The sequence below is a fragment of the Gobio gobio genome, assembly GCF_949357685.1.
Source record: "Gobio gobio genome assembly, chromosome: 2".
Classification (NCBI taxonomy): domain Eukaryota; kingdom Metazoa; phylum Chordata; class Actinopteri; order Cypriniformes; family Gobionidae; genus Gobio; species Gobio gobio.
In genome coordinates, this window is record NC_137098.1 from 53,632,477 (window position 1) to 53,645,019 (window position 12,543).

The 12,543-nt window shown below is 40.4% G+C and overlaps 2 protein-coding genes across 5 annotated transcripts in view; both read right to left on the reverse strand.

Annotated features, from left to right (window-relative positions):
• The window catches only part of LOC307140976 (actin-binding protein WASF3), a 50,277-nt gene extending 42,369 nt beyond the window's left edge, over positions 1 to 7,908 (reverse strand). For 2 of the 4 annotated variants that reach the window (XM_079840838.1, XM_079840837.1), the window contains exon 1: positions 7,688 to 7,892. The gene's annotated coding sequence lies outside the window, so the exon portion shown is untranslated. Of the gene's footprint in view, positions 1 to 7,687 lie in introns of all 4 variants that reach the window. The other 2 variants (XM_079840836.1, XM_079840835.1) reach the window with 2 other exon arrangements.
• A 1,028-nt stretch (positions 7,909 to 8,936) lies between these two features.
• htr2cl1 (5-hydroxytryptamine (serotonin) receptor 2C, G protein-coupled-like 1) overlaps positions 8,937 to 12,543 on the reverse strand; it is a 122,752-nt gene continuing 119,145 nt past the window's right edge. The window contains exon 4 of the mRNA XM_079803890.1: positions 8,937 to 11,286. Coding sequence (XP_079660016.1) covers positions 10,325 to 11,286 — 962 coding nt within the window. The 3' untranslated portion in view covers positions 8,937 to 10,324. The remainder of the gene's footprint in view (positions 11,287 to 12,543) is intronic.

Below are 12,543 nucleotides of genomic sequence, written 5' to 3' on the forward strand. Positions count from 1 at the left end.
TCACTCTCTGTCTCTCTCTCCCATGAACTCTTCTCACTCCGTCACACACAATTAAATGTGCTACATTCAGCACAATCGGAACAAATCAGCCAGGACACCCTGTGACCTAGCTGGAGTCCCCGTGCTGGATAAGGCCTGGAGCAAAAAGGGTCACTCCCTGGAGCCAGTGCTTTGAGGACTGCTCTGACCTGCGACCTGCTTTGTATCTGAAGTTATGGATGGGTCCTTCATCTGTGTAAATGGGGCAGGGCTAACAGGAAAAAGAAACTGGGGTGTTTGGACTGAGAAGGCGACGGGCTAACTGGGGAGTGAAATATGGCTGTGGGCTGAATGGAGATGGATGAAACTTTCAGCCCAGAGAAGACCCAAAAGAATGATTACTTCAGTTTGATACTCAAACAAAAACTAAGTGAGCATGAAATGAAAATTAACGCAATTTCATCATTTTTTTTAAATGCATGTTGTTGTGAATGAATTATCCATGCATGCGTTTCTTTCCTTTTTTCTCTACCTTGTAATTTTTTCATTACAAGACTTTTCTCTGATAAGCTATAGTCCGCTTAAACCCTTTTTCCTTTCTTACAAACGACTGCAACCTTGCATTATAATATGCCTCTACATACAACTGATGGACGTCACCAGTTTCCGGCCCTATATTTTTTCTTTTTTTAATAATCAGGTTCACTTTGATGTACATAAATTCAGAAGATCTGTCACAACTTCCATTACATAGAGAATTCATGGACAAATTAGGGATGTACAAAACTAAACTAAACATTACCTAAATCACCTAGTAGTTGTCTAAATTACTAGTTGACTAGGTCCTAGACGTCCTATATAATTAGGCCGGTTCAGGGTCATTGCACAAAACTCACAGTCCTCCCAAAAAACAAAACAAAACGTGGAAAGACTTATGGAAGAAGATGCAAAAAAAACACAAACATTGTTCACAGCATGCAGTTTGAAATCAGACAATAACTCTCTTGAAATGTATTGCTGAAGACTGAATGCGTTACAAAAGTGGTTAGCATGCTGACAGTAGTGTTGTAGTCAAGACCATCTAATCCGAGACAAAGACCAATGTGTGTTGAGACCAAGGGCCCCATTTTAACGATCTGAAACGCAAGTATCAAAGCGCGAAGCGCAAGTAACTTTGTGGGCGGGTCTCGGCGCTGTTGCTATTTTCCCGGCGGGATAAATGGCTCTTGCGCCCGGCGCAAATCTAAAATGGGTTGGTCTGAAGTAGCTTCATTATTCACAGGTGTGGTTTGGGCGTAACGTGAATAAACCAATCCGAGCGTCATCCAACATTCCCTTTAAAAGCAGGTGCGCAAGTTCCATTATGGATTGCTATTATTATGGCGTATTTACCAGGCGCACGCCAGGAGCGGTTCACAGCAGAGGAGACTGATGTTCTTGTAAGAGCAGTGAAAGACAGAGAAGTGAAGTTGTAATGTTGTACATCATGGTAAAGGTGATTTCACCGTCTTTTTTTTTTTCAGTCTTTCAGTTTTTTCAGTTTTTCAGTCGATTTTTTTTCCTGGTTCTTGACGGACAAACCAATTTGTCAAATGTCCTTATATACATATATGTCTTGCCACTATTGGGCAAACAGGTCTTATCCTTAATTATTACAATTAGCCTGAATCATTTGTAAGCTAGATTTATGCCTATTTTTTCACATCTTCGTGGCACACCACAATGATTTCCGTCATCTCATGTGTTAATATTTTTTTAGTGTAACAATTTATGATTTGCAAAAATAACTGTTGCATCTGTGTAGATTACATGAGCAAAGTGTATGCGCGTTGTGCACGCTATACATTATGGTCAAGCATGCGCCCTTAAAATAGCATAATGAACAACGCGCAACGCGCCACTGACTTTAGACTAGGTTTTTTCTGGTCAGTGGCGCAATTGTTTAATGGAACAGCAAAATAGCACCAGGGATTGTTTGCGCCGGAACACGCCTCCTTTTTTGCGCTGAACCGCCCAGGGAGCGCAAGTTCATTCACTAGTTTAGCGACATGCTTCTGTGGAGGGAAAAGCGCGCTTTGCGCGGGTGCAAAATAGGAATGACACATGCGTCGGTGTACAAAGTCAATTGCGCTGGGTGCAAGATAGGGCCCCAAGACTTTGAGGGGTTGAGACCAAGACAAGACCAAGACTTTGAGGGCTTGAGACCAAGACAAGACCAAGACTTTGAGGGCTTGAGACCAAGACAAGACCAAGACTTTGAGGGCTTGAGACCAAGACAAGACCAAGACCAAGACTTTGAGGGGTTGAGACCATGACAGGACCAAGACTTTGAGGGGTTGTGAGCAAGACAAGACCAAGACTTTGAGGGGTTGAGACCAAGACAAGACCAAGACTTTGAGGGGTTGTGAGCAAGACAAGACCAAGACTTTGAGGGGTTGAGACCAAGACAAGACCAAGACTTTGAGGGCTTGACACCAAGACAAGACCAAGACTTTGAGGGGTTGAGACCATGACAAGACCAAGACTTTGAGGGGTTGAGAGCAAGACAAGACCAAGACTTTGAGGGGTTGAGACCAAAACAAGACCAAGACTTTGAGGGGTTGAGACCAAGACTTTGAGGGGTTGAGAGCAAGACAAGACTAAGATCAAGGCAGGGTGAGACTGAGTCAAGACCAGACCACCAATCCTTAAATTCATAAATATCCACATTACCACCAGGGATATTACTTATTTTTAATCAATACATACAATTAAAATAAGACACTATATAGTGCTGTGACCAATCAAATGAAATCATTAACAACTAAATTAATATTTGCACTGCAGAGATGGTACAGAAGATGCATCTGAATTGGTGAATTACAAATGCATAAATAATGTTGAGAAGAATGTTTTAAAAAAATTATTGAATGTTTATATAAAAGCAATATTATTTTTGCACTTTGCAGTCATGCTCAAATTTGTGAAAACAGCTATTGCTCTTGTGATATTGCTTAATTATATCACGTTATAATATATAAAATTCACATCTCATACAAGTACTTTTTTGCAACATTATCTTGAATTTTGTGAGCATTTATATTACTTTTGGTGACATTTTTGACACAATCCCTTATTAATTTCCAAACAGGGCCCAATAAATCAATCAAATTAGAAATAAGTTGCTGATTGCCCCTGAAGCAGTAAGTTTTAGCTACATCCAATCACATTAATGATTCTCCAAAATTCTCAAAATTCACAAAATTCTCCACCATCATTTTGTCAGTCATCTCTCCTTACTCTCGTCACGTGATAAGTGAAATCTGACTCCTGCTGTACTGTGCCTGTGACTCGTACTGTACTGAGCTCGTTCTGTATGGAGTTAGAACAGAGACTTTCAGTTCATAGCCTAATTGTAGCATCTTTTATTTCTACAAAAAAGAAAACAGGTGCCGCGGATGGGCAATGTAATCATGTACGGCCGAACATAGTGTAACACAGACTAGAGCTGGGCGGTATTCCGGTTCACACCGAATAACGATGTTTATTATACCGCAATACCGGTATATGTCGCTTAAACAGCGTTCGGAACACACCACAGCATGACAGTTTGAGAAGGGTCCCGTTTCACTGTAGTGAGGGCACAGCTGAGATCGCATTACAGCCTATGATTACAGCGGAGAATTCAAACAACATGCGGAGCGTGCAAAAGAGCAGTTTCTGCGCCGAGCGCCGCCGTAAGATTAACAATGTTCCCCACATGGATCATATAGATCAGATCGAGCGTGTTTAAGTTTATTATGGACATATTTCATATCATCTTGTGCTCTAAACATGAACCAGCAGCGTGTATGCGCACATATTACATCACGTCTTCTTCAAATGAAATATATGTGCAACAAACAAGGACACTGATACTACAACCGTACGTCGGATCACGACCGTGATGACACGATGGATTATTCTGCTACACCAAAGACAATGGTGTAAGTTAATAGACTGACAATTCAAAGAAGAATGGGCAAAAAAGTAACCGCTTTATTCTTTCTGTGTTAAACTTGCGTGTGTCATTTGTTCAGAGACTGTAGTGCTCTTAAAGGATTAGTTCACTTTTAAATAAACTTTTGCTGATAATTTACTCACCCCCATGTCATCCAAGATGTCCGTGTCTTTCTTTCTGCAGTCAAAAAGAAATTAAGGTTTTTGATGAAAACATTTTAGGATTTTTCTCCATATAATGGACTTCAATGGGCTCCAAACGGTTCAAGGTCCAAATGACAGTTTCAGTGCAGCTTCAAAGGGCTTTAAACGATACCAGACGATGAATAAGGGTCTTATCTAGCGAAACGATCAGTTTCTGCGAGAAACCGAGCAGTATTTACACTATTATTTTACTTCTTATCAGACGAACGTGATCATCTCTGAGCTCCGCCATAACTTCCGCTAAGTGAGGTCAAAATACGAGCGTGGTCATTATACATAGATGCCTCATTAGCGCCTGCACGGATCAGTAGAATGAGGCATCTACAATCGATATATCTATGACCACGCTCGTATTTTGACCTCACTTAGCAGACGTTATGGCTGAGCTCAGAGATTATCACGTTCGTCTGATAAGAGGTAAAATAACAGCATAAATACTGCTCGGTTTCTCGCAGAAACTGATCGTTTCGCTAGATAAGACCCTTATTTATCGTCTGGTATCGTTTAAAGCCCTTTGAAGCTGCACTGAAACTGTCATTTGGACCATGAACCGTTTGGAGCCCATTGAAGTCCATTATATGGAGAAAAATCCTGGAATGTTTCCATCAAAAACCTTAATTTATTTTCGCCTGCAGAAAGAAAGACATGGACATCTTGGATGACATGGGAGTGAGTAAATTATCAGCAAAAGTTTATCTAAAAGTGAACTAATCCTTTAAATGTATTGAAAATATCCTTAGACCTTTTAAAGTCCCTTAGTGTAAAGGTTTGTTTCTAAACACATTATAAATGTTAGAAATGTATTGCTGAAACACGTTACAAAGACTGTGAACTGTGTAGTACTGAATTGAGGAATTAAACCGTTAAACAGTTTCTCATCATTGCGGTGTTCAGGATTTTTTAGGCGGGGCTAAAACGGTGGCTCGATGACGCACTGGAGTCACTGAGCATATGGCCCCTCCCCCAACGCTATCATAACTGTCGATGACGCACTGGAGCCACTGCACTGAGCCTGGCTCCTCCCCTAACATTATAACTAGAGCACATTCGCATCAGTTTGTCCACTCGATCGCGAGTTCCTGTCAGTACTGTTAGTTACAACAGCCTACAACTTACAAAACAAAAACAATGATATCAAGAAGAGGTGGATTCATTTTGAACAGCTACCTTGATGGAGATTTGAGGATCACCTGCCTCTGCAGTGACTTTACACCGGATAGTTTCACAAATTTTCAACTGGGTACTGGGATTCAGTGATAATCCGCTGCAGAATGGGCCGAACCGATTATCTCCCACGCTGGCTTTCATCTTCCCGTCCCGCCGACATCTGGTGCCGTCGTGAACTGTACGCGAGTGTCGTCTTGTGTGCTCATAGCAGCTTTCCCGCGAGTGGGCGTAGTTTCAGTGCCGACAGCGGACACGCCCCCAGCGTTTGAGAGCAGAGAATGCTGCTCCTTTTTTCAAGATTTTGATAAGCTATTTTATTTACTTGGCAGATTTTTTTATGATTCAAATTTGGTTGGGTGGTTAATAACACATTTGTCTATGGTGTGAAAAACTCAGAACACATACTTAATTTTGACTTTTTTGTCAAAAAATTTTTGTGCATTTTTTACTACAGGGGCTTTAAATGTTCTTCCGCGTTTCTCCCTGGTTTGGGCAGTTTGTTGTTATATAGGGTTAGATATTTAAAATGCTTAAGGTGCCCTCAACTCTGTTTTTTTTTTATCTCCATGGTCATATTTTAATATTCATGTGTCTGTAATGAGCGTGTTGCAGGTCTTTTATTAGTTGTTGTCTCCACACAGTATCATTTTGTAGGACTTTGCAAACCTGTATTAATTCTAGTGTGGAATTTTTCTACAATATTCACTCATCATGACAGTAAAACAGGGCATTCTAGTCAATCTACTGCAGTATTTCCTCTCTCAATCAGTATTAAATGTGGTTAACACCACATAGGGATAGGGGAAAAAAATACTGTCATATACCGTGAAACCGGTATAATTTAGAAAAGTACCGTGATATAAATTTTTGGTCATACCGCCCAGCACTAACACCGACTACCGCAGCAAACCTACATCCAGACACACCAGTCTGAGATTGATGACATTGTACAGCAGTGGATTGATTCACAACATCGATGATGACCACCGTGACACCCATGTTAAGTAACTGCAACAACGCAGCATCGATCATGCCTTACTACTGCCCGATATTGCTGAGTAAGCATACTGGTAAAACAGACTCTGTGTGTGTGTGTGTGTGTGTAGGTGTTTTGGGGTTTGTTCACAAAACCGGAACCAAATGACCAAAAAAGAAGCACCTCCTCATGTTGACAACTGAAGTGAATGGAAGAGAGAACATGAGAGAGGCACTGGTTTAGTCTAGCTGTCTAGTATCCTGGTATGTAGTGTGACCTGGAAAGCCCTTTTCGATGAGTTCAAAAGACAGGCCATGCTTGCACTTTCTTTTTTTGGTGAAGGGTAACAAAAGACAAAATAGCAGCAAACAGCACTTTTACACAGGCATTGCAAACACATTTGCACACAAACACAACAAAGGGGAGAGGTGGCCTGCTGTACAAATACAGACAGTATGCTAAACTGAAACTTGAGTTGAGACTTGACTCGGACTCTACGTTTAAGACTTGTCCATTCAGTATATTTACAGAATTGACATATCAATGCTAAAGTGCAAGTAAAAAGATCCATTCAAGCTCATGACACAGTCACATTCAAATGGGACATTTGGACAGTGGACACCAATCATTTACTCAGGTTACAGTGATAACATTGACAGTAACCCTCTGAAGGCATTTGAGCCCTGGAGATGTTTTGACAGTTTTAAAATTATATTTGAGATTTTATATTTGTATATTTAAGATTATATTTGAGATTTCAGAAATTTCACCAACCAAATATTTAGGTTCATAAGAAATGCAACATATATAAGCTACAAATGTTGATAAAGACCTCAAAGTGCAAGGTCCAACATTTACATTTACTGAAAACCAGGTAGGCCTGGAGAGAATAAATATATGAAAAGATAGACAGACTTTGGTGGTTAGAAAACATAAAAAAACATGATGATTACCCATTGTTTTTATGTTTATAATTATCATAGTTTTTGTGTGGCTTAATGCAAGAAATACCTCATATATATCATATGCTGTATTCTAGAGACAGCAAGCCCCAAGGCATACTAGATCGACCTATGAACAATTACGTAAACATAAATATAGGGATGTATTATGTCGTAGTTCCTAATAAAGTTAACTAGCCTCAACTGACTCGACATTTTAATTGTTCGTACCACATGATTTCTCGTCAAAGCAAATACTAATAAAATGCCCACCCCATGGTACGAATATTTTCACGGCACAACATTAATCCTCTTCACAGCCATAACACCACAGCCTTTTTGTGTGATCAAAACAGAGCACTTGCGCGCGATGTTAGCGTTAGCAGCTCAGCTTTTGTCCAAGCCCATGAGAGATGCAAAACCGATTAAAAGACCGATTTACCTGTGTATATCAAGCACTGGCGCGGCGTCTCTCTGATTTCGGTCCGTACGTTTCTCTTCCTCTGTATTGTTACATCGCATACACCGCTCAACGGCTATTATCTGCAATGGTTGATTTGAATAACGGTACGTGAGACAGGTTCAGTTGTTTGTAAATCTCGGAACGATGCGCTCAGCGTGCGCGTTTCCTTGACAGCGTCGAGTCTTCTGCTAGAGCAAGATAAACGCTGTCCTGCGCGCATGCGCAGACTGTAGTCTTGACCACCTCCCACCAAAATAAAGACCGACTGGAGCAGCAGAGGAAGAAGACATTTGCACTTTACCTCAGAAATCTTTGCAAAAATATCAGTGAGGATGGTCCAATAAGGTCGATTATATTGCGTAGTTCCATGTAGGCTGTTGTCTGACAAATGCCATTCTAATGGTTGAACTCAATAAGCACAAACAGGTAAAGACAAATGTATGAGCTTTTCTAAACAGAAATGTCCCCATTTTTGGGGAGGTTAGGAATAGATTTTTGTAAATTACTGTGTAAATTCAAAAAATGTTCCCACATTTTTCAGAATACATTCGTATTTCTATCAGTAGATGGCAGCATCGTTGATAAAATGCAATATATAATTAAAAATATATATATAATTTTAACAGAAATATAGGATTCTGAAGTAAAACACGTTACTTGGTTAACTGTAAGTCACCTTACCGTATACGTTAAATATATAGGCCTATAAGTAGCTAGGCCTACATTTTCTGTCAAATGTTTTTAGAAGTAAAATGTATATAATATATAGTTAATCTATAAACATATTTAACAAGGCAATACTTGTATTTTAAGTTTAAAAGTACATCATCATGTGGCTTTTAATTTTAACACCTGTGTTATTGTCAGCAGTTTACACCACCAAACTAATTTTAAGAAATTGTAAAAGAGGTTTTAACATTATATAATTTACATACTTTACACTAATTCCATAGTACTTAAAAGTGTATTTATATGATTAATAATTTTTTCTAGTCGGAGGTAAAATTCCTTAACATATGGCTTATTGATGTAATTTCCACAAAACGATTTTAAAATATATATGATTATTTAAGATGTAAAGATGTCCCGCCCACTTATGTATCTGGCGCTGTCCGTGGTTCTGGAAGCAATTTGATTCCATAGATGCACCCAAACTCTTCAACATACTGTATGCTTCAATTTACAAAACTTTACAAACACAATGACCACCACAGCGAGGTGTACTGCAGAATGAATGATAGTCTTTTATTAAATAAATAGCAGCTTCACAAAATGATAACATTATGAGAATGATGAGTTTTTTTTTCCAAACAAACAAACAAAAAAAGGATCTGGTAAAACATTCACAGGCTATGGTATAAAAATGGGAGTTTGAACAAGGGCAGGTGATACAGGACAAATTCTAAGGTTCTACACAGGAAAACAGCAAAAATGTACAGCTTTATACATTATATATTCCTAGACATCCTCAAATGAGCATTTTTGGTCGTACTGACCAACATCGGACAGTCCGTCCATAAAAAGTCAATTGTCTTAGTACTCTTGTCTGTTGTGCAATTTTGCTTCTTCTCTCATTCTCTCATGACCACCTGATGAGGCAGCACACAACTGACCTTACATTCACAGGAGAGCGAGGCTAATACCTGCTGAAAAAATTCTTGACAAGCAGTTTGAACTGGACTAAAGCTCAAACTGCTTTACATTTTAGCATTAAAGATGCTAATTGAAATTCTTGTCAAATGTTAAGAATAGGCATCTTTACACAACTGATTTAAGGCTGCTCAGAATTCTGTGTAAAGACGTAATGCTGCATAAAAGCCAGACTAAATTATGCCTGCTCTGACCCACCTTAGCCCCTAGTATAAATGTATACTATTTAAATTGCTGTGTAAATGCATTTATCCCACCTCTGAGCAGCATCAAACAGTCTGTGTAAAGACACCTAACTGCCACTCCAGAAGCACTTCTCTGCCGTATCTGGCATATGACTTATACCCCATTGTTCTGTTAGGTCTGGTTTGCTAGGTCACTGTGAGAAGTGGTTTGCAGTCATTTCCCCCTCATTGTTAGGCCAGGAAATAAGACGTGACCCCCAACTGTATTACCGTTTTCCTGCCACTCAAAGGATTCAGCATGTCGTACCGGAGGCGTTTACAAGTTACACAAACAATGATCTGACTTGCAAGTGTATTTAGACAGCATAGCTTCATCCAGTAACTTTTTTTTGGATTCACACTAGGTCTTTTTGTAATTACTCAACTGACCACACGAGGATGCTATGACTCTATCTTGCATGAACTGCGGTCTCGTAATGTCCAATGCTGCTTTAGTAAGAGACTGGGTGCTCATGCATTACTTAATGGCGTTCAAACATCTGAACTTGTTAACACAAACAAACTCATACACACACGCACACGTTACATTCCATCTACCTCTTCTGACCTCGGTCAGATTATTGTTTCTGTAGCAAACTCAGCATACATTCTATGCTGTGATACAGCTGAGTCGACGAGAGTCACAAGTTCTTGTGGGTGTGACATCTGCTCAAGATCTAAACATCACTTGGAGCTCGGTCACACCCTGTCCTATTTTCCACGTCAAACTAAAAGACATTTTTCAGACACTGCTGGTGTGTTCTGTGTGACTGTGACTGCTGCTGATGGAAAGCTCTGATATTCCCGGTTTCAGCTCCAGTCCGGGGTCAGTGTCCATGTCATGGGGCTCCAGATTTCGGATTCCGTTCCCATCCCCATTGCGGCAGTTACTGTTCCGGTCAATGGAAACTTTTTCGCAGATCAGGATGGGTATGACTCCAGCATGGGATGGACAAGGTGCGTTTATAGTGATTGGTTTAAGCCCCACCTGTCTATACTGGCAGTGCAAGTAGTTTGAAAAAGCCCTCCGGTAGGTCTTGTTAAACAAAGTGTACACTAAAGGGTTGACACCCGATGAGATGTAGCCCACCCAAACGAACACGTTGAGCAGTTCCGTGAGCAGAGGCTCGTTGCAGGCTCCACGGCAGAGGACATACAGAACGTTAGTAATGAAAAAGGGACACCACATGAAAAGGAAGAGGAAGAACACTACACCCAACACTTTGGATGCTCGCCGCTCGTTCTTGATGGCCTGCATCATGCCTCGCCGCCCGCGGGCTCCGCTCGGGTCCCGTCCAGAGGGCGAATTCATTTGAGACGGCGCTTCTGAACTCGGAATTATCGAGATGGTGTCCGGGGGCACGGTCAGACCGAGCGTGTTTCCATCGCTGTTGCTGATCCGTAGACAGTTCAGACTGCTGCGACGTGATGAAGCCGACGGCGGGGCCAACTGGGAAGTAGGTGGAGCTGGTGGCTGCAATGGCTGCTGAGAAGAGGCTTTGCCCTCATAGAGGAAGACTGTGGCCTGACGCTGAAGTGCTTGGACAGTGAGACAATACGTGACCACCATGATGACCAGGGGAATGAAGAAGGCAACAAAAGAGCCGACCAGTATGAAGCTTTCCTCGTTCAGAGCACAGTTGTCGTTTATAAAGACCTTATCTCTGTTACGCAGTCCGATCACTGGGATAGGCATTGAGATACCTGGAGTTGGGAAAAGTAAGAGAGAGAATGTTGAATACGTATACATAAAGAAACAAAAAAAATGATAAAGACAACTGCCAAAATGCCGGAGACAAAAGACCAACTGGCTCAGCGAATCAACACTCAGAGATCTATTTCTGAGACAGCTCCTCTCTCTTATCTGGCTACATCAGTATTCCTGATGGTTGAGAGAGAGGACATTTTATTTAATTAGAGCAGATGAATCAGACTGTCAAGGCAAATGCAAATGCTTAATGCTGTTTTGGATCCAGAAAAGAATCAAATAAACATTGGGCTCACGTTCAAACGAGAGAGAGGTTGTGAACTCTCCGTCATCTGCACTGTCATTACTAAGTCTAACTAATATTAGCAAATGAGACAAGAACCTTCTGTGGAGAAAAGAGATGAACAGGAGACAAAGAGAAAAATAAATAGTGTTGTTATTACAAAAATAACTTGGGTTTTTTTGTTAGCTGAAAAACTGAAATAAATGAAAATATAAATATCTAATGAAAAACTTTATTAAAATTACAACTAACTGAATAAGTAAAAATAACTTTCATATTAATAAAAGCTAATTCAAAATATTAATAAAAACTATATAAACAATACTAAAATAGCTCTGCACCTGTGTGGGTGAGAGAAAGAGAGACACTATGTCCGAGAAGAGAGTGTGTAGGCTTGCATTAATTTCAAAGAAACGCAGGGAGAGGAGAGTTTATTTTTCTAGAAAGAAGTCTACTAAAATCATTAAACCATCAAACACAACTGCGAGTCGGATCAATCACTCAATCCAGACTATCCTTTAACTCTGCTGTTGGAACAGATCAATCAAGACTCTAGACTCTAGAGGGCGCCAATGCAGTAGCATTCCAATCCTGCAGCGTTCCACACACATTGACAGACTGTGGTTTATTGTGCCTTATTGAACAGTAGGTGGTGATCTTCACTACAAGTATGTGTTTACCAGACCACAAACATTCAATTAATCCAAGCTACTCTGGATTTAGAGCTGGGTGGTGGAGAAAAGCACCAAACCGCCTGTTTATACAATGTCATTTCAAATCATTTTCATTGTTGCTGATCTGAGGGGCCTCTGAGAACCTTGGAAAAACCTAACATAATCTGGCGTTCTGAGGGGTCCTGTGAGACATGAACACATTCCAGTAATAGATTCAACAGGATTGCAGTGGATTGACATTGACTTCAGTAAGTACAAGTGGTACAACTGTTCAATCTAAAGACCTCGACTGACAT